Source organism: Eleutherodactylus coqui, chromosome 3, assembly GCF_035609145.1.
Source record: "Eleutherodactylus coqui strain aEleCoq1 chromosome 3, aEleCoq1.hap1, whole genome shotgun sequence".
Lineage (NCBI taxonomy): Eukaryota > Metazoa > Chordata > Amphibia > Anura > Eleutherodactylidae > Eleutherodactylus > Eleutherodactylus coqui.
The window spans coordinates 308,725,729-308,753,601 of NC_089839.1; the positions used below are offsets into that span (position 1 = coordinate 308,725,729).

The 27,873-nt window shown below is 51.3% G+C and overlaps 2 protein-coding genes across 4 annotated transcripts in view; one reads left to right on the forward strand and one right to left on the reverse strand.

Moving 5' to 3' along the window:
• The window catches only part of DNAI3 (dynein axonemal intermediate chain 3), a 68,778-nt gene extending 63,272 nt beyond the window's left edge, over positions 1-5,506 (forward strand). For both annotated transcript variants that reach the window (XM_066597875.1, XM_066597876.1), the window contains exons 21-23: positions 657-748; positions 2,946-3,068; positions 5,060-5,506. In XM_066597875.1, coding sequence (XP_066453972.1) covers positions 657-748; positions 2,946-3,068; positions 5,060-5,203 — 359 coding nt within the window. In that variant the 3' untranslated portion in view covers positions 5,204-5,506. The remainder of the gene's footprint in view (positions 1-656; positions 749-2,945; positions 3,069-5,059) is intronic.
• Positions 5,507-6,307: 801 nt separating this feature from the next.
• SYDE2 (synapse defective Rho GTPase homolog 2) overlaps positions 6,308-27,873 on the reverse strand; it is a 42,779-nt gene continuing 21,213 nt past the window's right edge. For both annotated transcript variants that reach the window (XM_066597873.1, XM_066597874.1), the window contains exons 3-7: positions 26,781-27,862; positions 22,248-22,374; positions 13,696-13,877; positions 12,861-13,092; positions 6,308-10,185 (exon numbers count right to left, since the gene is read on the reverse strand). In XM_066597873.1, coding sequence (XP_066453970.1) covers positions 9,740-10,185; positions 12,861-13,092; positions 13,696-13,877; positions 22,248-22,374; positions 26,781-27,862 — 2,069 coding nt within the window. In that variant the 3' untranslated portion in view covers positions 6,308-9,739. The remainder of the gene's footprint in view (positions 10,186-12,860; positions 13,093-13,695; positions 13,878-22,247; positions 22,375-26,780; positions 27,863-27,873) is intronic.

Sequence of the window (27,873 nt, forward strand, 5' to 3'; positions counted from 1 at the left end):
ATGGATTGCGGCAAGAAAAATGACAACTGCTTTGCAAACGGAAGCCAAACCAAAGCTGCCTACTCAAACCTCCATCAATCAGCTGTTATTGCTGGGAGCAGTGCCAGCCTTGGGTTAGATGGCACCCTGCAGAGTGTTATTGGGCTCTGCCCCGTCATAAGAAAAATACCATATAGATAGTAAGATAGTATCAGACCCACACAGGAACCAAGCTAAGTACGTAAATACAGCCCCAGAACCAAGCTCATAAGATAAATACAGCCCCAGAGCCGAGCTAAGAACATAGATACAGTAGCACAACTAAGCTGATGGGCTGAAGTATCTCAGAACATCCGAGGGGAGGATACAAAGCCAGAAGGATGTAGCTCCATAAGATGCTGTCATACGAGGAAAAAGGTCATCTGGCTGGGTGAACCTACGGGGGGCAAGCACCCCCAGCCTATATCCGCCTGGTTAGCTACAAGCTGGTGCACTGTGCCGCTGCATGGCTCATGCATAGCGAAGGGCAGGAGAAGCTATCCATGACTTTACATGGACCAGCTGGGTCAGACAGAGCTTACAGGAAATCCACTTGGCACAAGTCTGTGCTGGCATACGCCCAACACAGGGAAACAGCCATCCAGTATATCATGCTAATAAGGTCTTTACTTTTGCAGCAAAGCAGCATTTCCTGTCGGTGGCCGATGATGGCGGCACCCTCCATGTACTAGAGATCCCGTGGACCTTACATCACCCCTCCGCTAACGAGGTTGGTGCAGGGACAGTCTCTCCCTATCTGGAGTAAAGTGTAATTTGTTGCGGCGGCGATGTTGTTGGATCTTTGCCTTCATCAGACTTGCACAACGTTTGCTTTTCTGCATTTTTTCTGCTACACTTGAGTTTTGTATCTCTTTGTGGCGGCACATTGATAATGGGGGGGGGGGGGGGGGGGGGGGGGAGGGGGGAGAGAATCAATGCTGCAATAACAAGAATGTTTTGACAAGCTTTTTCAAGTTTCTATGCCAACCCCACGTGCCAGTGAGCGGGTACACAGTGAGGCCGGTCTTATGTATCAGGTGCCACAGCACAGGACAGTAATGCCCCATGAAGTGACAGATAGATGGGTTCCAGCAATGAACTTTATATCCAAAAATGGGCTTTCTGCACCGGACAACTTTTGCCTTCAGTAATGTGCTGCGGGGGTTGGACCCTTTGTTTCCAGGAACTTCTGCAAATTCTTGCTGATCCCCCGAGGCTGATGGTAGCAGGAGGGTCAGTGATCAGCTTATCATCAGGGGGAAAGCCTTCAAACCACTTACTACAAGTTACTCCTGTGCGAAATACACTGACTGGCCCCTTTATTAGAGGCCTCGGCCCTCAAATGATTGTCTCTTCCCTGTATGGTAATTCTCCCCGTGACACCGGAGCATTAAATCACGTGACAAGTTTTCTGTGAATCAGTTTCAGTGTGAATCCACATTAGATGGGAAGATCCAGCGATCAGAGCGCCTTCCATCGAGGCCGGTCATTGGTGCTGGTCTAGCTGGAGTCTCACCGATGACCACGAGGGGATGTAGCAGTGTTGGGAGTATACAGAGAATGGCGCGATCAGGGAAACATCCAGCGAAAAAGGATCCTGAGGACGGAAACAACTCATCACTGAAAGGGGTCGGAGGAGGATGTCAGGAATCACCCTGACCAACATGCTGCGCAGTCAAGAGCAGCCCAATACAACGCTGGAGCTCCAACTAAAAAGTCCAAACGCACAACTCGCCGTTCCTCCGCGCGGATGGTATAACAGCAGACGACCAGGTCCAGCGTCATTGTGTCTAAGAGAAACAGAAAGACGAGACTCCAGCGGGCAAAAGAGGGCAAAACTTGTGTCACTGAGCAGCAGAAAAACATCTCCTGGTCAGATGGGTCCAGATTGCTGTTGCTCTATGCTGCTAAAGGGGGGGGGGGGGTGTCAGAATTTGGTGCAAGCATCATGAATTGCTGACCCCTTCCAGAACATGTCAGCACCTCCATGTAATCTGCAGCAACTACAAGAAGCTTCCTGTCCGCAGGGGCCGGTATTCCTGCAGGAGGATTTCATCACAGAGTGGAATCTACATGAAGAATTGCTGCCGTTCAAGGGCCAAAGGAGCCCAACGCTACTGTATGGGGGTCTAATAAAGGGGCCGGACAGTTAATGTAAAGCGGACTATAGATGGAGGATGACCGTCAGTAGAGTGAATACTTATCAGCCCCGATTACCTCCGGGCAATATTAAAGCCCTGGCCAAGAAATTGCCACAATCTTGGATCTTCGTTAAGCCCAAGGAGATTCCAGAGTCTGAAAAGCCCCGCAGACTGTTGGTGAATCCTTTAGAAATCATCGTAAACCTCCAGCTATCTCACTGCGGTCTTTCTGTCCTCCTGCTTCCTTCATACATCAGTTAAGATAATTGAGCGCTAGTTTGCAACTGTGACTCAAGAGATAAAACCTGGGGCACTAAAGGGTTAAGCAAGTGAGGGAATGACTCTGAGCCTGGCAATTAGAAATAGTGGAGGCATCTAATGTGAGGACTCCTCCAATCAGTTTAACCATTACTTGAGAGCTGGTGATAGTGTAATTGACTCATTAGTTAAAGGGGTTGTCTCACTTTTGTTTTTCTGCATGAAGCAGACAGCGCCGTATATTGCACAGTGGCCCAGGTTGGTACTGCAGTCCTATTGAAGTGAATAGGACTTAGCCTGCAGGGCCAACCTGGGCCACTGCACAATGTACAGAGCGGTCTGCTACCCGCAGGAAACACCTAGAAGTCGGCCAACCCCTTAGACCTGGTGATTGATAGATGTTTCTTAGATCTATAGGGAATATTGCTGACGGTATCAGCAGCTTGTGGTGCCGGAGCAGCTGACTATTGTATTGGGTGTCCCAGCCACAGGAACTTATCTTGCCTTATGTTCTTTTCTCTTCCGCAGAGCAGCGCGGTTTTGCACTACTTGGACAGAGAAGTCAGTCATTTGGAATATTATGAACAGAGAAAGACAGTGCGAGCTGCAGAGAAAAGAGCGCTGGAGCTGAAGGACCACCGCAAGAAAACCGTACGCAGCTTTATATTCTTGTATTATAGAGCACATGTGCTCGGGCACAAATTGCTATAGGATGGATTTGCCTGTGAGCTTTTTGCTGATTTCATAGTCAAACCAGTTCCTATTAGGTATAACGAAGCATGTATTACTGCATTGTTTGGTCCTCACCCACTTACAACCCATAGTCTCATTGCTGATGGCCTTGACACCTTTCCTGGCAAGGGCATATGTTCTACATCCATGCAGAGTGACACTTCGGTAGACAAGGATGTATGAGATACATCCTTCTGTCAAAGGGTTATATCTCAGGTTGTATTGCAGATAGAGCTTTAGTTGTGATCTTGTTTTAAAGAAAGCTCTACCCACAATCCATCCTGAGATAGAGCCTTTTGAAGAAGGCGCAGAAGCCTTCATTGCCAACTCTATTTCTAAAGGCTGCACAGGCCTTGCTGGAAGTAGAGCTTTGATTTTGGTCTTGTTTAAAAGATAAGAATCTCAATTTTAGAAGACCAAAATCAATGCTATCAGCAATAGAGCCTGAGATACAGGAAGTTGATGTGAAGCTATATGCATGTAGGCAATTAGTATACGGTTGCAATCAAAATCATTGCCCTTCCCCCTATAGTAAATTTGGCAAATAATCTGAATTTACAGACTTTCATCTGTTTGCAAAAAAAAAATTTAACAAGAACAATTTAAGTAGTTCGGCACAACTAAGGGGCCGCCTAGACCTGCCGATTTCTTGTTTGAATGATGGCAGTTTGCTCAGGCAGCCTGAGCGTACAGGCTGATACATTGTTGGATCGTTCACTGTGTAGCTGAATGAGAACGACTGAATGATCGGTACTTAAACCGACCGATTAGATAACGAGTCAACAAGGATTTTTATGCCTCTATAAAATGCACAATGAACAAAAAGCGAATCGATTGTCCGTTGTGTGATTGTTGGCCGTGTTCACACTGGACGATTATTGTTCACTTTCGCTCATTTAACCAATTTTTTAAGTGCTAATTGTTCTGTGTAAAAGGGCCTTAATATAGCGGGCAGCTGCTCCAACCCCACCACAAAAGGTCATTAATGACTAATGCAGAATTATTCAGTACAGACCTTGTCAAAAACAAAAAAAATAATAATAATCAAGTACTTAGAAGTTGTCAGAGGGAATGAAACTTTGTCTCTGTGATTGTAACATTTTTATAAGTAAGCAATTACAAGATCAGAGCAAAAGAATCATTTATTGTGGAGAACCGACCCCTTGTAGGGAGGCTCTAGTACCCTGTTGTATCACCTCTAGCTTGGATACAAGATGTGATACAGGCAGGCATGGAGGCTCTAGTACCCTGTTATACCACCTCTAGCTTGGATACAAGATGTGATATGGGTGGGCATGGAGGCTCTAGTACCCTGTTGTACTGCCTCTAGCTTGGATACAAGATGTGCTACAGGTGGGCATGGAGGCTCTAGTACCCTGTTGTACCACCTCTAGCTTGGATACAAGATGTGATATGGGTGGGCATGGAGGCTCTAGTACCCTGTTGTACTGCCTCTAGCTTGGATACAAGATGTGATACAGGTGGGCATGGAGGCTCTAGTACCCTGTTGTACCACCTCTAGCTTGGATACAAGATGTGATATGGGTGGACATGGAGGTTCTAGTACAACTTATTTTGTAATTTAGGATTTTTCTATATATCTCAAAAATGTGAATTTGTTCTGGCTACTGGAGGTACAAAATGTCAAAACAGAAAAGAAGCTGGCAGTGGAAGGGTTAAGGAGATTTCCCCCTCACCTGTTCCCACACAAGCCCTGTAAATGCTACTCATCCAGTAGCCCCCTCGGCCACGTCTTCACCCAGATGAACTCTTCAGTGCTTCTCCTTTCGAGCCCCTCTACACTTCTTGGCGGCGGCTCAAGATTTACCGTCCGTCACTTCTGCTTGTAGGATCAGACTCCAAGCCATGTATAATTGGCATTGTGTAACCATGTTTGTTTATGTCTGAAGGAAGCCGCTCCACCGCTGAGGTCAAAAGAGCACCTTGAAGAGGAGATGGGCCGAGAGAACGCGGCGTACTTGGCGCTGGAGCACGCGGTTCTGATGGGCTTGGGGATCAAGAAAGAAAATGGCGACGGATCTGTGAAAACCTAAATGGTTCTAAGGATGGAGGTTTGCATGATGGAAAGCTACACAATGTCGTAAACGTTGTACTGCAGTAGTAATCGCCAACCTGTGGCTCTCTGGCACATGTAACACTACAAGTCCCAGGCTGCCCTGACAGCCACAGGCAGCGAGGATTGGCTGGACTTGTCGTTTTACAATAGCGAGAGCCGCAGGTTGGAGATGACTGAAGTACAGCAGCATTAGAACTACCCGTGGTCTGCCAGCTGGAGAGTGTTCCTCTGGACTGTTTAAATAAAGTTGTATTGAAAAAGAAGACAGCTGCTTTTAAAGGGGTTTTCCATTGACAAACAGTGTTGACAGGTGTTCATTTACTGATGTTCACGATAGAAGATAGCTTGTCCCCAGTCCGGGGATCATTACCACCATCGTTTGTGCCCAGCAGCACATCTCACTGTTTACACGGGAAGACCGGCAGCAGATGAACAAGAGGTTTTATGCTTGCGTAGAAGACTCAACAACCAGCTGACGAATCGGTACGAACGCTAGATTCAGGGTTCCTGCCCAGTCATCTGACAGAATAGGCTAAAAGGACCCTAAAGTGACTCTCTGGTTAGGGGACAAAGGGGAGGGGGTATATTAACTGCATTTCTGCCACTCCATCAGTCCAAGTTCTGTTTTTGGTCATCCAAGATGGCTGACACAAACTTCAGACTACAATACACTCCATTTACTCTGATTGGCTAGTTCTGATCACATGAGCAGCTCTGGCCAATCAGAAAGCAGGCATTAGGCAGTTAAAAAATTGAGTTGGCCATCTTTGATGACAAAAAAAATGGGACCCAGAACTGGTGGATCAGTGGATGCCAGAGAAGACCAGGCGATATATATATATATACCCATCTGGTCCCAAGACAGAACTTTGTCCCAAAACTAGAGGATTGCTTTAAGATAACAGAATAGGTGCTACAATTGTAACTTTTGGCATCTAACGCCAATAATGGACATTTGTCTTCAGCCCCAAAGACAATCTTCCCGAATGTGTCCTATACGCCCGTCTCACCGACACCAGCGCACGTCTCAGTGTATCCAATGGCCAGTCCCACGTGAGGCTGCACCCCGCAGACACGGACATCAGATATTACCGGTTTGTATTGTAACAGATGTGGAATACAAGAATATATACAGAATATATCACTTATATAAATTACAAAGTACAAAATACATTGCTAAGGCAGAAGCTTTCTACATGTCAATCGCGTGAGGCGAGTTCACATTGGATGGTGTAAACAAATACAAGACGTCGTAAGTACAACTAAGACGACAGATGGAGGCTATCAGGCAACGCTGCTGCGGTAAAAAATATTCTGTTTGTACAAAAATAGAGTAATAAAATCATTCGGCTCCTTCCCATCATCCCGTAACACTTCATGTAGGGCTCTGCAGACCGCAGCGCTCTGCCTGGCGGGGTACTACAGCTCCCAGCGTGGCTGGATCTAGTACTGTAAGAACACTTGTCATGCCCATTCTAAAAGGGGTTGTCCAGTAGTAACTGATCGCTGGCTTATCCTTCGGATGGGCCGTCAGTAGATCAGCGGTGGTCTGCTACGCGGGATCCCTGCTGATTAACAGCTCGAGCAGGGAGCTCTTCTGTAGGAAGGGGACAGCTGCAGTGACCAAGCTTGGTAGTGCAGGCCATTTACTTCATTGCGGCATTTGCTTGTAATACCAAGCATGGCCACTGCAGTGGGGACAGAGCTGTCTGCTTCTTGCAGAAATCATCTCTCTGCATAAACTCACAGGCCCAGAAAACAGCTGATTGACGGGGTTCCTGCGGGACCCTCACCAATCTACTATTGCTGACTTATCCTAAGAACAGGACATCAATATTTTACAACTGGACTACCCCTTTAACTACTTTCCTATATCATCACAGTAGCCAGTACTGTTGTGGCATGACCACCTGCAGTATATACCCAGCAGGAAGGCCAAGCCCGTATAAATTAGTGGCACTGTCCAGCAAGTGTCTATTTCTTCATTGTAGCAGATCTCTAAGAGTCTGGTCCTTCGTGGCTGTTGTGGTCAGCAAGGTGATGGGGATCCATATGGCTGACTTAAAAATGAAGTCTTCACCAAGCAAGGTGGTAATGGCCACATGGTTTGCCTAAAACCATGAAGCCCTAAAAAGGATTGTCCCACTTCTATCTGCAGGAAGCAGACAACCCCATACTTTGCGCAGTGGCCGGGGCTGGTACTGCAGGCTGAGTCCTATTAAAGTTCTAGTTCTCAGCCTGCAGTACCAATCTAGGCCACTGCACAATGTACGGAGCTGTCCGCTTTCTGCATTAAATGGCTAGAAGTTGGCAACTCTTAACAACTCACAACTAGTGAAGACTTAATTCACCAGTCAACCGCCTGGACCAGCAGTGTTCTCACCTACATCCCTGTCCTGCGGCGACCGTTTCATCAGACCCTACGTTTTAGTAGCATCTAAAGTGTTAGCTGAGCCCACTGAACATCTTTAAAACATCCACCTATTGCAAAACTACAACTCTCAGCATTGCCCTGCGGCCAGAGGAATGAGGGTTGTAGTTCTGCAATAACAAGGCTGGATATCAATGATGGGAGTTGTAGTTGCGGCGTACAACTTACTACATCATGCTGGAGGCTGCAGTCTGCACAATTTGGTTCCAGGCAATAAAAAAAAAGCATCTGTGACTGTATCTAAAAGGGTTAAGCTGCTGGAAGCGCCCCCTACAGGCCAGAAGTGTTACTACCCGGGACGAGGAGGAGTGAGCACACGGTCGCGCTCCGTAATATTCACAATATGACACAATTGTACAATCTTAGATTAGCGGTCTCTGTACATTATATATAACGTTATTAAATAGCCACTGGAATCATTTTGTCGTATACTTTGTATCTATATATTTATATATTATATAAAATGCATCCATATTTTAAGTACCTTGAATATTCCCGGCCGTCACCGGCGTACTGCGGGGGTTACGTACACAACAGCATTGCATATCACACGGACGGTATCTGCGGAGGGGCAAGGGCTCCATGGACTGTGTGACCGCGACGCACCAGGACGGCCAGAACAGTCCGGTCAGTGGTGGGCCAATGACTATCCGACAACCAACCACTAGGCCGCCAGCCGGTCGGCCCCCAACACATGAACACTCGGCACCGCCAAACATTCACATGCTGCAGCCAGATCGCTCGGCGACGGCTTATCTCTCAGGGGAACAAAAGGGTCGGATGCTAAATTTCCGCGTCCCCGATCCTTCTTTCTATCATCCGGTGGGGAAAGTTAAAGAGGTTGTGTGAGTACCGGACAACATCCCTGCAGTAACAAATAACCTGAGCATTACTTCCCCCTCCGCCACTGTCCAGCGCTGCAGCCCCGCTTTAGTCCCGGTGTTTACTGTGACAGCTGACGCCACTGAATGTCAGGCGACAGCTGCAGCGTTGTGTTCCTGAACTCCTGGCACTGAAGATGTGAGTGCTGATGCCAGAATGAACGGTTATGCTGCTGTCTGATTGGTGGCAGCAGTCACCTGACTTCCGGTGATGTCATCTGCCACTACAAATGTCAGGAACAAAGCGGGGCTGCAGCGCTGGATCCTGGCGGAGTGGTAAGTATAGCTCAGGGTATTTTACTACATCCAGCTCTATTGAAGGGATGTGGTCTGCTAACCGGACCTCCCCTTTAAACTGTCTCCATGCAAATTAGGGAGTCATCTGACCCGGTCATTATAGTCAGCAAAGCTCTAAGGTGCATGTGGGGGCCTCTAGTCTGAGCTCAGACCCCTAGCTCAATGGAGAAGAGGTTGCACAGGGGAGGTCAGCTCCACCAACATGGAAGCCTAATGGCTAATGGTTTTTGCAAATGAGCGGCAGAGGAAACATGAAAGTGACCCTCTGATTTGGGGGCAAAAATTCTATCCTGGAAGGCGTATATTACCTGCAGCAGTTCTCTGCCGCCCCTCTGATTTACGGGTTCTGGTCCTGGTTTTTGGCTGTTCAAGAGGGCTGCAGCAACGTTTTACGTAATGCACATTGCACTGCTCTCTGGTTGGCCAGTACTGATCACATGAGCAGCACTGGCCAATCAGAGATCAGGTATTATGCTTTGGTACCACCACCGAGAGCCCTGCCCCTCGCAGATACCGTCACCACCTTATCTCCATGTCTGGGGCCGCCGTACAGGCACTTGGGTGCTTCCATTCTTCTTAAGTTATGGTACGTTACGGTTACCACATAACACGCGGCGGCTGCTACAATGCAGGTTAGACAAAAATATATCTCATTTTTGTATAAAAAGTGTCCGTTCTGCGTTTCACCGGCAAACCAGCAGCCACGGCAGCAACGTGTCCGACCCGGTCGCTGTGTAACTGGGAGGCAGCCGCTAGGTTCTCCTCGAAGAGGATACGTACCGAGTAACCGCAGGCTGCGCTCCAGCGTAAGGTCCCACCACACGGCCGTACACTAGTAGACCCTCACGGGGTTAAAAGAGAAGGATTCTTCTAATGAGAAGAGATAACGGGAATGCCGGGCAGTTTACATGGCGGCGCTCAGTTTATTTTTGCTGAGTTCTCTCTCCAGGTTTCCTATCAGGGTGTCGATGCTCTCCTGCAGGTCGTGGAGGTTCACATCCTGTTCCCCAGATCCACCGTCTGTTATGGGGGTGCAGAGCGGATGTTCTTTGGCTTTTAGGTGCTCGCTTGTCCCTTCGGTGGTCTCCCTGGGGCTCTCGGAAACGGCGCTTGCGCAGTCCGCCTCCTCTTTTGGAGTTATTAGATAGCTGCCCTGACAGCTGCTCCAGTCTCCAGCGTAGCGGTTGCTGGAGGGACTGTCCAGACGGGCGGCTCGCGGCCGCAGCACTCCAGACATCTCCAAGCTGTTCAGATTCAGCATTTGCGGCCGCGGCTTCTTCCGGCGCAGGCATGGCTGCGGTTCCGTCTGGACGTTGCTTGGTGGAGCTTCTTTGGAAGATTCATTCTTCACTGTAAAAAAAGATTGAGAGATGAAAACAAACATTTACAAGAATTGCAATGGAATAAAAAGAGATAGTCACTCCAAACTTGGCGTAGTCGGCAGGTGACAGCAGAACCCTCAGCGACATGAAGAGTAGGCAAGCCTTAGTACAGTCCAAGGCCATGCCCGCTGGTGCAGGATACATGCAGCATACACGCACCGAGACCCTGACAAGTCAGACCCCAGTTGGGTTAATGTCCTGGTTGGCACTACAACCCTCATCATGCAGCAAATTCACAGTTGGCACACGGACTCAGGCATTAGTTAATCAATAGCAGCAGGACCAGATGAACCTGACCACCAGGCTTCTTCTCATGCCCAAAGCCATTAAGCTGCATGCTTTTCTTCACAGCGTCCAACTCCACCTCTTGCTGCGGAAGCATTAAATGGGTCGCCTCACAGTCCGAGCCTGCAACGTAGCCCCTGCAGCGTCCCGCATGCGCACCCTCACTCCCATTCACTTCATTGGAACCGTTAAGCTACATGACTCTGCTATTCCGGCAGTCCCAAGTGAGTGGTAGCGGAGGTGCAAATGCTCCCCTACACTTTGGGATGTGGCTGGAGCTGCACTGCAGGTGTGGACTGTCAGGAGACAACCCCTTTAAGAGATGGCACCTGCAGGGTAGGGTGACCACCATGCAGCTGTCATAATGTATTATGCCCTGTACACCCAGGAATGCGGCTCCGACACACCAGGGCACAGACCGCACTCACGGCCATGCAAGGTCACCACCAATCAGGCTCCATGCCAAACCAACACTTCACTCCACGCCCGGGCAGCAACGAGTTACCTGGACCTTGGCGGCTCGCGTAGCCCAGTCTGTCACCTGCCTACGGCAAACACCACAACGCTTTATCCGTTGCCTTGCACATATTGTTGCAGCACATTTACTATTACTAATCCACCAAAACACTGGATTTTATGGTCTGTAAGACACTTTCTCACCGACGACCGTGCGTCCTACACTCTGCGGATAGCAGGAGCGCCAAACTGCCCTGACCACTACCTTATTGATGGAGCACCCTACCAGGTGGTCTGCCTGATCGTAGAGGGGGCTGTGAGGGGGCGGGTAGACTTATTCTACATTAGGCCTGCTGGCTGCGTATAAACAGGGGTTACAATATGAATCCCACTTGTATACAACAGAGATCACCAGGAAATAAAGCTACTGCCCCCCATTACAGATAGGAGGGGGTTGTGGGGTAATACCCGAACCCGGGACAGGTATGTACACTGCGTTCATTAGGGCTCATTCAAACAAGAAGTAAATACGCTCCATATTACGCCCGCAGTACACCGTGAATAAAGGCCAGTAATTTCCATGGCTTTATTTACAGCTGCGCATTTCTCACGCGACTTTCGGTTGCGCGACAAAAAAAGCATCATGTCCCGTCTAGGTGTGTATTAGGCACCGAAGATAGCCCACTGAAATAAATGGAAAAGAGTAAATACGCAGGAAATCAATGGGAATTTGTATTTGTGGCCGATGAGCAGAAACACGCAGGGAATCCGTGTATTTGGTCCATGAACAGGCTGTATATTCACAAGCAGGAATACACAATACGGCCGTGTGAACGAACCCTTCTTGTCAAATGCTGCAGCGTATCACAGGAAACATACTCTGAAGGTCCCATCCAAGCACTGTGACAGCATGGGGGCGCCGCGCGCCTCTCCCCGCCAGCATCCTCGACAGTGGCAGCTTGCTCCCTATATACAAATAGGCGGACCAGGCGAGGAGAGGTCGGCGCACTGTCGCCTCCATGTCGTCATGCCCAGTTTGGACGGGACCTTCAGAGCAGCATTTCAGGGTTAAGGGACTTCTCTGCCTGCCGAGTGCAAATTCAATCAGTGAAGAACTACGAACCGATTTCACCGCGAGTTTATGTGGATCTTACCTTAGTTTTTGTAGCAATTTGCTAAGCAAGTGTCACCCGTGTAATCCGTTTTTCATGCACATCATAAGACATTGGAAGGTGGCCGCCTAACTGAGGTCATTTAAGCCACACCCGATTGAAGTCAATGAGTGCATGAAAAAAAAACAAAAAAAAAAGCGGAGCACACGCATGTGCCATGTGAGCGCATGCCATTTTTTTCACAAACCTACTGACTTTATAATGTGCTTTTGGTGCCCAAATTGGACGCGCTGCATTTTTCTTTTTTCAAACATGGACCATTAGTCTGTGAAAAAAAGATTTTAAAAAAATGCACAAGCGAGTGGCGACATTCACCTTCAAGGGTCCGAGTTCTGTCAGCTGCAAGCTCAAACGTTAAGCTCGCCCATGGGAGCAGGGCCTGATACAAACAGGCCCGATTGCCCGCATATATATGTACACGCCGGCCCCGGGTTCAGTCTTGCCATCCTTCTCTGTACAGAGATATGAGGTTGGGTACAGAGCAGGATGGTGAGAACCGATTGAGTCTTTAGAAGAGATCAAGGTTGGACTTTGGTCAAGGTCAGTTATTTTGGGTCTATACAGATGCCCACAATGTGCGGTGCAGGCGTCCCCTTCAGCTCTTCTTGGAGAATCCCATCACAATGCTCAGAGGCTGTGAAGAGATTCTGGGTGGAGTAGATGTAGGAGATTGGGCCTACGGTGATGACTGCACACAGCAGGAAGTCACCAGAGATGTAATGGACCTCACCTGGCCATAACTGCAGCAAGTAGTGCAGGACCTCAATGTGCTTCTTGAAGTCTAAGGCGCTGGCCAACTCCTCCGAGTCAATGAACACGCGGTTATTGTGATTAGACGTTTCTTGTCTTTGACTTAACAAGACTGGACCGAAGCAAACGGCGAGGTTCTGGCAGGTCATCTTGTTCACTTCATGGTAGGAGGCGACGAGCTTCAAATGATCCAGCAGCATCTTCAAGGTGGCCTGATGGGGAGATGGGGTGGGGGAAGAAAAGGCATTACTAGGATTACCCGAACACAGCTGTAATCAGTCAAAGCTGACCATGCATCTAAGCATCCAGCCAGAGGTGGTCTTCCTCTGATGCACCATCAGCCCCCCTCCCACAACATGATTGTGGGATGCTGATGGGCTAGAAGGCAGCCTGGAGGCTCCGAGGGCTGCCATGCAAGGATGCCTATTAAGCCCTACCTGTGGCATTAAAAGTGACCTACCAGTCCCAGACAGAACAAGTTTTCTCTGACTACATGACTGTGTTGACAGTCTAAAACTATTCTCTGCTCCGATTGGCCAGTGCCGCGCACCTGAGCAGTAATGGCCAATCAGATCAGTATTTTGTGTCTTAGAGTATAGACGCACGGGGCGCACCAGGCAGTCAGAAAAGAGGTGCGGTCTGGAACCAGAGGGACACTTTAATAGGCAATCATAAAAGTACTATATACTGCAATGCTGAAGTACTGCAGTGTATATTCCAAGTTAAGGCTCCCTAAGGGGACCAAGAAAGAAAAAAAAAATTTTAAATATACAAGAAGTTAACGGACCGGCGCAGTCGCACGGGGAGGTTCTTACCCTTTCCACGTCGGGCAGACATATCAGAAGCTCCACCGTCTGCTCCGAGTCTCTGGGATCGTTTTCACAGCCATTGCCGGACATCCTGAGAGGCTTCTCCGCCATGGCATGCAGCACCGCCTCGTACAGCTGCTTGGTGATGAGCGGGGAGGGGAGCTCCCGCAGGTAATCCTTCAGGACGCCTGCAAGGTAAGAAGCGGCAAAGGTTACGGAAAAGGAAATGTCACTCTGCACCGCAAACAGCTTTACTACCGTGCCGGCTATCTGGGGGTCACTTCCATGGGGCAGAGGGAGACTGCCATCTTATTGGGGTGTAATAGGCTGAACTAAATGGACCCGTGTCTTTTTTCCAGCCTAACATACTGCGTTTCTATGATCTTCCTCTATCCCATAGAGGTGAATGGAGCGGCGGTCACACGTGCCCCACCCGGGTCCCAGCAGTCGGACCCACAGCGATATTTATCTCCTATCCTGAGAAAACCCCTTTAAGGCCGGGTGCAGCTTGCATGGGACACCCATCCGCAGACTAATTTATACGGACAGAGCGCAGACACGCTTTAGCAGGTCCTATTTCTCGTCCGTGATACGGTCATGAATCGGACATGTGAGGAGTGGGGTTTTTTTTTCCACGTGGGCCACAAATCTGCACAAGAGAGTTGAAGGACAAGGAGGGTTATGCTCGTAAACATGGAAAGGGCTGCCGTACCGACGCGCTTGGACAAGAGTGGCGCGGGTTTCGGAAATACAGTAAACTTTTTTTCCCAATCCCGGGTCGACCCCTTCGTTACATTCTCAACAATCCAGAGGACACAATCATTGCTAAAAGGTCTCGCCCCCCTGAGGTGGCCGCCGGTGGAGCAGAAACCAATCAGTTCCCGGAGGGGCGGCGACGCGGCACACAAACATAAATGGAGCCCAGGTAGCCGTCACTTTAGGATCCTTTCATACAGCATGAACAGCATTAACCCCTTCAGCGATGAGCGATATACAAGCACTTTGTCAGCTGATCGGCTCGTTAAGTGAACATAAAACCGCTTGGTGATTGGCTGCACACCTGTGAGCAGGGAAGCGTGCGGCCGCGTGCGAGGACCAACGAGTGGCGCAAGATCGGCGTCTGTAAATATACCTTCAGGCAAAGCAAAATGTCAGCGCAGGGCGGCGACTTCAGCCGTACGAAATCTGATCCGCAATCTGCGTTTAACCAGCAAACATTCTAGGGAAATTCTCGTTAAACAGGTTCGTTCCTGGGAAAGATGGGCGACAAGCGAATGACCTCCATGACGGCCGCCGCGGGTCTACCATACAGGTTCAGGCATGCAAGGTCTAACGGCACGCACATCACCAAAACTGTGTTCCCGGCAGTCCTGGTTGTGTAGTCATGTGACAACCATCCCTGTGTTCTTCATATGTCAGGGCTGTGGGGGGAGACGGGCAAGACAACATCATCCAAGCCTGCCATGTTTTACCAGAACCTCCATCCCGTCTGATGAGACCGAAAGGGAACTTGGTGGCCAGAATCCCAGAAGGGAGGTTAGACACAAAGCCCACCCTGCCGTCACCAGAAGACCCCCCGTGAGGATAGTGGGGGCAGCATTATGTGGGGGGCTGTTCTGCTACTGAAACTGGGGCCTTAGTCAAGGGGGAAGGAACTAGGAACAGTCCCAAATATCAGACTATTTTGGCCCAAATCCTTCCGGCCTCGGTGAAAAAGCTGAAGATGAAAAGGAGTTTCACCTTTCAGCACAACAACCACCCAAAGCAGACGGACAAATCACCAAGAGAACGGCTTCAGAGCCACAGTACAGTTTTGGACTGGCCAAGAAATTCCACTGAAGATCTGTGGATGACCTGAAGAGGGCGCTATACACAAACCCCATCCCCTTGTACTGTATTTATGTAGTAAGCTCGGTTCTGATACTGGATTAATGTTATGAGCTTAGTTCTGGTACTGTATCTATGTAGTAAGCTCAGTTCTGATGCTGGACGTTATTGGCTTGGTTCTGGTACTGTATTTATTCCCCCAGTGGTTCTGGTGGGGATATGCTGCCCTCTACACAGACTGCCGCTTGCTGCACTACAGATATCTTTTGTTTTCTCTTATGAAGAGGAGTGCAGAATATAAATTCTACACAGGGGCCACCGGATCGAGCACCGGCACCGACAACACATAGGTTATGTGGGTCCAATTCTCCCCCAGACGGGACGACGTGGGTCACTTCAGGCCGAGGGTAACGTCACTGCAGCAATCACAACACCCAAAGTCCCAAGAGCCAATCACAGGGCAAATATGTGAAAGTGAGAAGTTCTTCAGCGAGTCGTGTTGTGACAGGAGTGCGGAGACAAGACCCCATTTATGCTTGACCTCCCCCTACAGCGCAGCCGTCTTACAAGTGTCGGATCACACAACGCTCTGCAATAATCCTTCCAAGATGGCGGCCGACTCATCCTACAAGTCAAGTCCCAGAAGTGTCCTGCAGTCCCACTCTCTGGCTTCTAGTCACATCTTTAGGATAACTTGTAGGGTCACTGCGGCCGTGTGTGTTTGGGAGCCGCTCATACCTATAGCAGTATTCCTTAACTACCAGTATTAGGCTCTGATCACTGCTGTTCAATGCCAAAAACCAGGTTGCCTGCAGCCACCTCTAGGGGGAGCTCAGGAGCCTACTACATCAATGTGGTGGCTGCACAGAAGGTAGACACTGCACAGTGTCAATGGAGCTGAATTTCCACATGTAAAATCTGCAACATTTACAGTAAAAGCTGTAGAAGAATAAAATTCATGAGGACTCAACGGGCACAAATGATTTTAAAAAGGGTTGTCAAGCGGTAAACTATTGATGGCCAATGCTTAGAGTAGGTTATCAATAGCAGACTGGGACCCCCCTTCGATCAGGTGTTCACCAAGCTAGTGAACTTGTTGATTGCTGCAGGAAGCTCACAGCTCCGCTCTTACTGTAGTGGCCAGGCTTGGTATTACAGGCAAAGTTCCCAATGAAATTGCCGGGGGCGCAGGCGGCGGCCCGGGCGCGCGGGCGCAGGCGGCGGCCGGGAGCGCGGAGGCCGCGCTCGGAGCGGGGGCGCAGGCGGCTAGGGGCGCGGAGGCCTCGCTCGGAGCGGGGGCGCAGGCGGCTAGGGGCGCGGAGGCCGCGCTCGGAGCGGGGGCGCAGGCGGCTAGGGGCGCGGAGGCCGCGCTCGGAGCGGGGGCGCAGGCGGCTAGGGGCGCGGAGGCCGCGCTCGGAGCGGGGGCGCAGGCGGCTAGGGGCGCGGAGGCCGCGCTCGGAGCGGGGGCGCAGGCGGCTAGGGGCGCGGAGGCCGCGCTCGGAGCGGGGGCGCAGGCGGCTAGGGGCGCGGAGGCCGCGCTCGGAGCGGGGGCGCAGGCGGCTAGGGGCGCGGAGGCCGCGCTCGGAGCGGGGGCGCAGGCGGCTAGGGGCGCGGAGGCCGCGCTCGGAGCGGGGGCGCAGGCGGCTAGGGGCGCGGAGGCCGCGCTCGGAGCGGGGGCGCAGGCGGCTAGGGGCGCGGAGGCCGCGCTCGGAGCGGGGGCGCAGGCGGCTAGGGGCGCGGAGGCCGCGCTCGGAGCGGGGGCGCAGACGGCTAGGGGCGCGGAGGCCGCGCTCGGAGCGGGGGCGCAGACGGCTAGGGGCGCGGAGGCCGCGCTCGGAGCGGGGGCGCAGACGGCTAGGGGCGCGGAGGCCGCGCTCGGAGCGGGGGCGCAGACGGCTAGGGGCGCGGAGGCCGCGCTCGGAGCGGGGGCGCAGACGGCTAGGGGCGCGGAGGCCGCGCTCGGAGCGGGGGCGCAGACGGCTAGGGGCGCGGAGGCCGCGCTCGGAGCGGGGGCGCAGACGGCTAGGGGCGCGGAGGCCGCGCTCGGAGCGGGGGCGCAGACGGCTAGGGGCGCGGAGGCCGCGCTCGGAGCGGGGGCGCAGACGGCTAGGGGCGCGGAGGCCGCGCTCGGAGCGGGGGCGCAGACGGCTAGGGGCGCGGAGGCCGCGCTCGGAGCGGGGGCGCAGACGGCTAGGGGCGCGGAGGCCGCGCTCGGAGCGGGGCGCAGACGGCTAAGGGCGCGGAGGCCGCGCTCGGAGCGGGGCGCAGACGGCTAAGGGCGCGGAGGCCGCGCTCGGAGCGGGGCGCAGACGGCTAAGGGCGCGGAGGCCGCGCTCGGAGCGGGGCGCAGACGGTTAGGAGCGGGGAGGCCGCGCTCGGAGCGGGGCGCAGGCGGTTAGGAGCGGGGAGGCCGCGCTCGGAGCGGTGCGCAGGCGGTTAGGAGCGGGGAGGCCGCGCTCGGAGCGGGGTGCAGGCGGTTAGGAGCGCGGAGGCCGCGCTCGGAGCGGGGTGTAACGCATGCTCTCTAGTGACGCCCGCTCTCTAGTGACGCCCGCTCTCTAGTGACGCCCGCTCTCTAGTGACGCCCGCTCTCTAGTGACGCCCGCTCTCTAGTGACGCCCGCTCTCTAGTGACGCCCGCTCTCTAGTGACGCCCGCTCTCTAGTGACGCCCGCTCTCTAGTGACGCCCGCTCTCTAGTGACGCCCGCTCTCTTATCGGGGCAGCTGCATTGTCACATTCCGCTCTGTGAATTTCACTTTTATTGCTAGAAGAAAAGCCTTGTGTGCGACCGGCCGGCGGCTGCCAAGAAATAAAATTACAAACAGGAAGTCAATCTATCAAAGGCCTCTGTTCCGTGAGCTGGAGGTGCGGGTGCCAAAGCCAGAGCGGTTAATCCCCAAAAGCATGACAGAAATACCATCTGTGTTTGCTGGAAAACAAAGGCAGACTTGTTACTGTAGCGCTGCGGTCTGTGGAGTCATCCGCACAAGACAGTCCTCCTTACCATGAGGTCTCGCAGGCCTACGGAGCGAGGCTGAAGCGTATAGACCGGGCGGACGGGATATATTACCGCTACTGCGACTGCTAGATTCAGGTCATCCAGGCCCTTTTTGTACAACTTTGCATAAGTCTATCCCCATCTGTGGTCCGGTTTAGTTGGTGGGGGTCCTGAGGGATGGACCAAACCAATCCGCAGAAAGAAGGGCCACGTCGTCTGCTGGAGCCTCCAGTCGGTCTCTATCACTGTTGTTCCAGACGCAGTGTGGCCGAGCCTGGTACTGCAGGGCAACACCATCAAGGCGCCAAACATGGGATGAGCCAAAGTAGCAGGCAAGGCGGTACATATGGAAGAGTAAAGCATGGAGACTGTACCGCCATCTTCATTCTGCTCTCCGGCGGTGGTCCAGGGCGGCACCAGTCACGGTTACCTATTGGGGGTCTTGATAGACCATCACTGCATGTCCCCAAGATCTCCTTTCGGGTACGTTCATACCTAGTGGAGCCGCTGCAGATGCAGAGAGGAAAAAGCCGCAGGAAAATCTGCAGCAACAAAATCGGATGGTGCAATATTCCAAGGCGAGAGCGGCGGCGCTGCAGGCTGAAATCAGCTGCGGGAAGAGTCAAAATCCGCACCAAGGATGCAGATTTCGATGCATAAATGTGGCGGATTTTGCAACCGACTGGTCACTTTATTAGAGACCCCCCCCCCCATCTAGTAGCGTTGGACTCCTTTGGCTTTCTGAACTGCAGCAGTTCGTCGTGGTGTAGATCCCACTTGGTAATTAAATCGTTCTGCAGGAATATCGGCCCCTGCGGACAGGAAGCTTCTTGAAGATGAAGGTTTTAACCAGCCTAACAGGAAGGGGTCAGCGATTCATGCTGCTTGTGCCAAATTCTGCCCTCCCATCAGCTACAGAAATCTGGATCCATCTGACCAGGCGATGTTTTTCCGCTGCTACGTGTTTTGCGCTCTTTTGCCCGCTGGAGTCTCGTCTTTCTGTTTCTACTAGACACAACAGCGCTGGAACTGGTCGTCTGCTGTTATAGCCCATCCGTACTAAAGAACGGCGAGTTGTGCGTTCGGACACGTTAGATGGAGCTCCAGCGTTGTATTCAGCTGACTGTGCTGCCTGTTGATCAGAACGATTCCTAACATCCTCCTCCGACCCCTTTCAGTGAGGAATTGCTTCTGTCCCCAGGATCCCTTCTCGATGGAGGTTTTCCCTGATCGCGCCATTCTTGATATACTCTCCAGAGTGTTACACGAGAAGCCCCCCGTGGTTGGCAGTGAGCCCGGCTAGTCTAGCACCAATGACCAGCCTCGTTGGAAGTCGCTCCGATCGCTGGATTTTCCCATCTAATGTAGATTCACACTGAAACTGATCCGCGGAAAACTCGTCATGTGATTTTATGCCGCACTTTGGGGTCACGGGGAGAATTTTATACAGGGGAATCCCCAATCGTGAAAGGATGGGGGCTCTAATTAAAAGGCCGTACAGTTTACAGTTACAATGTATCAGTGATAGCAAAACGTATCCAACCAATGGGATACATCCGCAGCAAAAATGTGAATCTCCCCCGGACTGCAGAGCCCCCCCGGCACGTCCTCAGCCTCATTATGGCAGCTTTGCGCCAACTTTTATAGGACAATAAAGTGAGAATTTTCATCTTATCGCTGAATACAACTTCCAAAAAGCAGCAGGAAGTTCCCCCCACTGGGAAGGCCGAGCGCCGCAGCCAAATAAAACAGTAATTACTTTCCTCGATGAACAATACAAAGTGTCATTCTTCCATTTTTTTCGGTTCCTCCTCTGGTGACTTTTGCCTTGTTAATCCCTCCACAAAAGGAATATTGTAGGAACTGCGGGCCGCCCTTTGCCCTTGGCTAATCCTCCTGCAAGCTAGCTGTTAAATTAGCTCTGTTCCAGGTCTGGCTTATTTTTTCTAGCCCCTCGCTGCCCGGCCGGCGCTGCTGCATTCTCTTCCACGCAAAATAAATTTAGACAGCAAGCAAAAAGCGCCATCCACTTCATTAATTCCTCATTTTTCGGGGGCAGTGAACTGTTAAGTGTATGACATGCTTTACTTGGAATCAAATTCACATGGGTGAAGACAGACATGATGCAACGGCAGAACTATGAGACCCTCGATGGAAGCGGCAGAAACGCCGGCTAATCATCTACTCATAGGACACAGAGCCGAGATTAAAAGGAGTCTCCCGATTCAGGCCAGAACCCCCATAGTAGTACCCCCAAACCCATAATTATACACTATGCTACATCTAATGAAGGCACAGCATGGGGCCAGTGTGAGTGACCCTGGGGTACGTGCATGACAAGGTGGGATTTACAGGTTTTCTTAAAGGGGTTGTCCGGGTGTGGGAGGATTTTTTATTTTTTTAACCATTGCTGCAAATGTGTTAAATTAAAAGGGGTGGTCTGCTTATTACTGGAGACCCCCACTTCAATAGAACCCCCTGCATTAAAATAAAGTAAATTGTATTTACTCCTCCATCGGGATCCAGCAATGCAGGATCCTAGCTGTGGTCCCCGTGATGGGGAAGTCAGGGGGAAGTCAGGGGGAAGTCAGGGGGAAGTCAGGGGGAAGTCAGGGGGAAGTCAGGGGGAAGTCAGGGGGAAGTCAGGGGGAAGTCAGGGGGAAGTCAGGGGGAAGTCAGGGGGAAGTCAGGGGGAAGTCAGGGGGAAGTCAGGGGGAAGTCAGGGGGAAGTCAGGGGGAAGTCAGGGGGAAGTCAGGGGGAAGTCAGGGGGAAGTCAGGGGGAAGTCAGGGGAAAGTCAGGGGGAAGTCAGGGGGAAGTCAGGGGGAAGTCAGGGGGAAGTCAGGGGAAGTCAGGGGAAGTCAGGGGAAGTCAGGGGAAGTCAGGGGAAGTCAGGGGAAGTCAGGGGAAGTCAGGGGAAGTCAGGGGAAGTCAGGGGACCACTGCAGTGTCACCGCTCGTTGTTCTGGCATTGGTGATCACATCCCCAGTCCTATTATTCCAGGAGATCAGAAACATGACGCTGCAGCCAATGACATCAGTCCTAGGAACCACAAAGCGGCTGCAGCGCTGGTTCCCAGCCGTGGCAGAGGGGTAAGAATAGTTCAGTTTACTATTTTTAAACAGGAGGTCCTGTGGGCAGTAACTGGACAACCCCTTTAATAAAAGCAGCGGTACTTACCCATCCTCATTTCTGGCAATTCAGTGCTGCAATTCCCACGGCCCTCCCACTGTGTTCAGAAGTGGCTACCACCTGACCACTGCAGCCAATCAGAGGTCACAGAGATCATGTGCTGTTCTCCTGGCATCACCACTAGGATGCCAAGAGCCATGACGCCAAGAGAACGCAATGTGACAGCAACCTCTGATTGCTTGCAGTGGTCAGGTGGTAGACGTTCCTGAAAACACACCAGGAGGATTGCGGCCGTTGCAGCGCTGGTTCGCTGGGGTGAGGATCACTGCTTTTATGAACACATTTGCAGTTCTAGCTGAACCGGCTCACCCCTAGACAATCCCTTTAAGGCTGCATTCATACAGGTGAGCACGACATTGGTTCGAGAAAGTCAGCCCGCTATCGCACTTGTAAAAACGTGATTATCTATGCGAGATTGACGCATCGCGGTACATGTTGCAAATCTCATAGCTGCCACCTCCCAGCATGCCCTGCACAAGGTCTGCAAGCATGTTGAGAGTTGTAGTTTCACATCAGAGGGTCACAGTTTACAGTCCCTACCTGTTATCACGTTGATGTCCGGGTAGTCGTTCTCGCACAGACTCACGGATTTGCTATCCCTCTCGAACGCTTCCCGCAATTCTTTCTTCACAGCCGCGGAGCCGCAGAGTCGGTACAAGCCGACCACCTGCAACATGGGACAAGGACAAATATGGTGATGTACAAGAGCTGGTGCTGCAGACAAGCACACATTACACGATTCCTCCGAGACCACCAGCATTGTACGCCTGGGATCCGCTCGCAGGGTTTGGCATAGGAACAAGTATGAAAAACCAAATCCTACAGATCCGCCCCCAAACACGTCAGCCGCTAGTGAAAGGGATGACAGAACTGTTCAGACGGTAACAAAGTATCAGCGCTAGCTGGAATGTTAAAGGGGTATTCCCACCTTAGACTTCTATAGTATGCCCACAGGGAAGGCCATATATGGCTGCTGGGTGCAGACCCCAGAGGCAGGACCTACACCTATCTGCACAACGGGGGTCCTCTAACCCTCCCATCAGGCCAATGCATCCAATGAGGAGGTTCCCCTCCAGAGGTGCGATCTATCAGACACTTATGGTATGGCTCGAGGATCTGCTGTATCGGTCTAAACCCTTGTTCATCTTCCATACGACTTGCGGTGATAGCCGAGCGCTTCTACTCCATCAGCTCCATCGAAATGAAGGGAGTGGAGCCAAGCATGTGCGACTGCCACTCCATATTACTGCTGGGGGTACAGCAAGCCCTCAGTTACATGAGGGGGACATGAGACCCCCATTCTTGGGATCGGTGGTACAATGCCTTTAAAATTACCTGCTCCTGGCCACATTACGGGGTCCGTTATCTACTGAGCGCCGCGTCACAGTTTATAGAACTAATAAACGGATCCAGAGTTTAAGGCTGTATTATAATCCAGAGCTGCGCTCACAGTCCTGGCGGTCGCTATTGGAAACAGTCAACAAGCTCGTCAGACACATCCCTAACCGCTGAGCCGATGCAATTAATTATTCCTAGTTTAGATCACTGCGCAGCGCTTGGTGTAAAAACGACACTTTAACGATGTAAGGCTGGGCTCACACTAGGCGTATTCCTGTCGGAAATCTCGCGGTTTGGCTGCAGCAAAAACCGCAAGATTTCCACCAGGAGAACCACCACGGTTTAAGCCGCGGCGGCTTTGAAGCGGCCCGGCCGCTCGCTTTTCCTTTGCAGCCGGCGCTCCCATAGAGGAGAGCGCGGCCGCGACGAAAATAAACAAAAAAAGTAAATAGACATGCTGCATCTTCTGAAACCGCAGCCGTGGTTTCAGCCAGACTTACCGCAGCGGATTGGCCGCCGTGGGCGGTTTTGCCACAGCCAAGTTCCGCGCGGCAAATCCGCCCTGTGTGAACCCAGCCTTAGATCGCCTCTGCAGACGCTAAACTAGGAAGGAATACTGGATGATTTCAGCTCTGAAGTTCGCAGAATTGTGAATGCAGCTCTGGAGGACCATGTGTGAACACGCGGCTCGTCTTGTACGGCTCCTCAGCGGTTTCCATACATCGATTCGGCATGTAAACTGTAAAGAAAAGGTGTCTGAGGAAAACCAGGCGCTTTCCATCTGCCTTCACTCCCACATAATTGTCCAGATGTCGCACTTCTCGCGGCGCTCCCCGCCCGGCGCTCTTGTAATTGTTCCAAAACTCTTCTCGTATCCAAAACAGACTTTGCACCTTAACAAGCAGCGGCCGTTGGCCAGCATCCGCCCGCGAGGCCGCCATCTGCATGTGCAAACACTTATGTACAAGGACACCTGGCAGGTGCCAAATCAGAGACCATCAATTCTGTCGCGAGTAAACACGGAGCGCCGGGTGCGGACCGGCGCTGAGAGACGGACGGCGATACCAGCTGTTTACGTGACAACTCACTGTTGTACCCCGGCCCCCTCATTCCCGCGGCTCGTCGTACAGTGGACTACTTATACGCGATGGCGGGATCTGTCAGCCCCGTTTAGTTTTGGGGTTCATAGGAACGCACTGAGCCCCTATGACCTGGGAGCCGATGGGCAGAGGACGCCATTGTAAGCCCAGAGGCCTCCATTAAAGTATACGCCAGATAACCTTCCCAGGTCTACATCCAACGGACGGTGCAGAACGCAGCATGGCGGCGCCCGTACCCTCACACGCAGCTCTAGGTTTTCTGTAAAAGCCAATAGGCGCCATTGCACGTCGATGGGGTCAGTTAAGCGTGAACAGAAGTCATCGCCTTACAGGGAAAATAGGCAAAACATCTGCAGAGAACAGCGGCCCCACTTATCAGAGCTGGCCGACAGTAAAGCCGGCCTTGTTACCCCTAGCAACCAGAGCCCAGCTAAACTGCACTGCAGCAGTGAGACATGAAGCCGCAGTCTGTTCCCCTGGCAACCAAGCAGAGCTCAGCTCCTCACTGCTGAGGTAAACCGAAAGCAGACCTCTGATTGGTTACCAGGGGCACCAATCACAGCGCAACTAATTTCTCACACTGCTGAGGTAAAATGTAAGCTGCGCTGTGATTGGTTGTTATATATATTATACTGCTGAGGTAAAATGAAAGCTGCGCTGTGATTGGTTGTTATATATTATACCGCTGAGGTAACACGAAAGCTGCGCTGTGATTGGTTGTTATATATTATACCGCTGAGGTAACACGAAAGCTGCGCTGTGATTGGTTGTTATATATTATACCGCTGAGGTAAAATGTAAGCTGCGCTGTGATTGGTTGTTATATATTATACTGAGGTAACACGAAAGCTGCGCTGTGATTGGTTGTTATATATTATACTGCTGAGGTAACATGTAAGCTGCACTCTGATTGGTTGTTATATATTATACCGCTGAGGTAAAATGTAAGCTGCGCTGTGATTGGTTGTTATATATTATACTGAGGTAACACGAAAGCTGCGCTGTGATTGGTTGTTATATATTATACTGCCAAGGTAAAATGTAAGCTGCGCTGTGATTGGTTGTTATATATTATACTGAGGTAACACGAAAGCTGCGCTGTGATTGGTTGTTATATATTATACTGAGGTAACACGAAAGCTGCGCTGTGATTGGTTGTTATATATTATACTGAGGTAACACGAAAGCTGCGCTGTGATTGGTTGTTATATATTATACTGAGGTAACACGAAAGCTGCGCTGTGATTGGTTGTTATATATTATACTGCCAAGGTAAAATGTAAGCTGCGCTGTGATTGGTTGTTATATATTATACTGCCAAGGTAAAATGTAAGCTGCGCTGTGATTGGTTGTTATATATTATACTGAGGTAACACGAAAGCTGCGCTGTGATTGGTTGTTATATATTATACTGCCAAGGTAAAATGTAAGCTGCGCTGTGATTGGTTGTTATATATTATACTGCCAAGGTAAAATGTAAGCTGCGCTGTGATTGGTTGTTATATATTATACTGAGGTAACACGAAAGCTGCGCTGTGATTGGTTGTTATATATTATACTGCCAAGGTAAAATGAAAGCTGCGCTGTGATTGGTTGCTACTTCTTGTAGTGCTGAGGTAAAACAAAAGCTGTATATTGGTTGCTATTGGTAACCGCTTTCCTCTCCGTGTGATAAATGAGGCCGGATGTCTTTCATATAACAATTACTTGAAAGGTAAAAACTAAAGAAAAAAGGGGCCAGAAACGCGTTCCCGTGTTATAATGCCACGTTTTTATCAGTTTGTTGGAGTAAACGTGTGCGTTTCACGGATGACCAAATGACAGCGAGGAAGGGACCCAACAGGACGGTCAAATTGGACAATCCGTCCTTAGATTGAGGGTCTCAGAGACATGACGACAGTTGGCTGTTCGCACTACTAGAAGCCCCCATTACACAGGACTGACCGAGTTATTGGACACAACGGGCGCTAACGGCGCTCTAAGGCCTTATTCGCAGCGCTGTGATCTGCGCCGTCCGTGTATTCCCCATTACAGTCTATGAGGCTAGTCACATGAGCGATCCTTCCCGTAGACCCGCGGTCCACGGCGGTGGGGAAATCCCCAAATATCCTATTTTCGCCAGTTTTCACAGACGAGATGAACATGCGACGTGCACATGCAAATCGGCCAGCACAGGGATGAGATCACGGAAGCAACACGCAATACAGCTGTAGGACTCCAGCTTAACCGGAGAGGAGCGCCGCGCCAATTAATGGGAGTCCAACAAGGGAAGCTGCTTGTTGTGGGGGAATACGAAGGGAGGAGGTCCGGCTTAGACAAGCCCACAACATGGAGATCAACCTCAACATATGAAGGGGATAACGGACCGGTGGGGCTCAGACATCGAGGGCTCCCACCAGTCACGGGTACCACAGAGTGTCCCTGAATGTGGTGGTGACAGAGCATGCCAAGCGCTCCGCCAATTACACTGAGGCACGTGGAGTAGTAATGCGCTTGTGTGACCCAGTCATTCAGGGACCTTCGGGACAAGCTTTCTCATGACCGTTGGGTCAAACCCTCACCAGATCCTTATCCCCCATCCTCCGGGGAACAACCCCTTTACGTATAACGGATGGGTGGCGGGAGGGCATCTTACCTGGCAGCCTCGCTTCTCTATCTCCATTATGCATTTGTCCATGAGCAGCGGGACCATCAGCCCAGAATTTTCCTTCTCAACAATTTGACGAGCGTCGACCCCAAACATGACGGGTTCCCGATTCCCTCCAAGACGGTCCGCCGAGTTCTCCCACTGCTCCATGAGGCTCAGCTTCACGTAGATTAAGCCCCGGGGCTCCAGTTTTACCGCCAGCTGATGGGTTTTCGTCACCCTGAAGAGTGCCGGCAGTATGACGGTCCCGTGGCAACAGACTCGGTTCTTCTTTGGCGTTGGGTCCCAACTGAAGACAACGAGTTTTAAGTGCTGGGCGTTCTCTAGCTCAATATTAAAAGTGTGATCCATGTCTAGGAAGGAAGTCCTGCAGGTCAGCAACGCCGTTCTCGCTTTATTCACCGAGTCAACCTGGATGGCGCAAAACACGTCCTTGGAGTCGATTCTTGGCGGTTTTAAATCCTCGGCTCCGTAGAAGTGAGCGCTCATGAGTCCGGACACGAACTGGAAACACTTTGGTTGGTCGGAAAAGCTGTAGTGCCGGAAGGCATCGATGTCCAACTCAGTCTTTGCATTGTTGGTTGCTGGGCACTCCTTTCCCTTGGTAGACCTGCCCTCGGCTCCATGCTTACCCGACTTGGTGATCAGTTCCGGGGAGTCGCCATCGCTAAGATAACCCCCCTTACTGGAAGATTTGGAAGGGCCCGAACTTTTCTTCTTATAGCTATGCTGGGAAGAAACGCTGCTATCAAGGTGATAGCGACTAATAACGTTCCTGCTGGCGGCAGCCGCTGCTTGTCCGGAAGGCGATAACGGGGTTGCGTGGCCTACTTCCTGACCGTTTCCTTTAGATTGATGGTCGGCATTGGAATGGCTCCACGATGTTCCTTTAACGCTCAACTTTCTGCTGAGTTCCGGCAACTTTTTCATCTTCATTGACAGTTTCCGGACGGTCCTCGGAGATTTAATCTTATCTGGAAGAGACCAGTTGATGCTGCCTCCTTTCTTCACAGGGTTGGGGCTACAAGGAGGAGAGAAGTCAACAGGCGCCGGGGAGATAACCCTGGAACCTAAAAGGTAA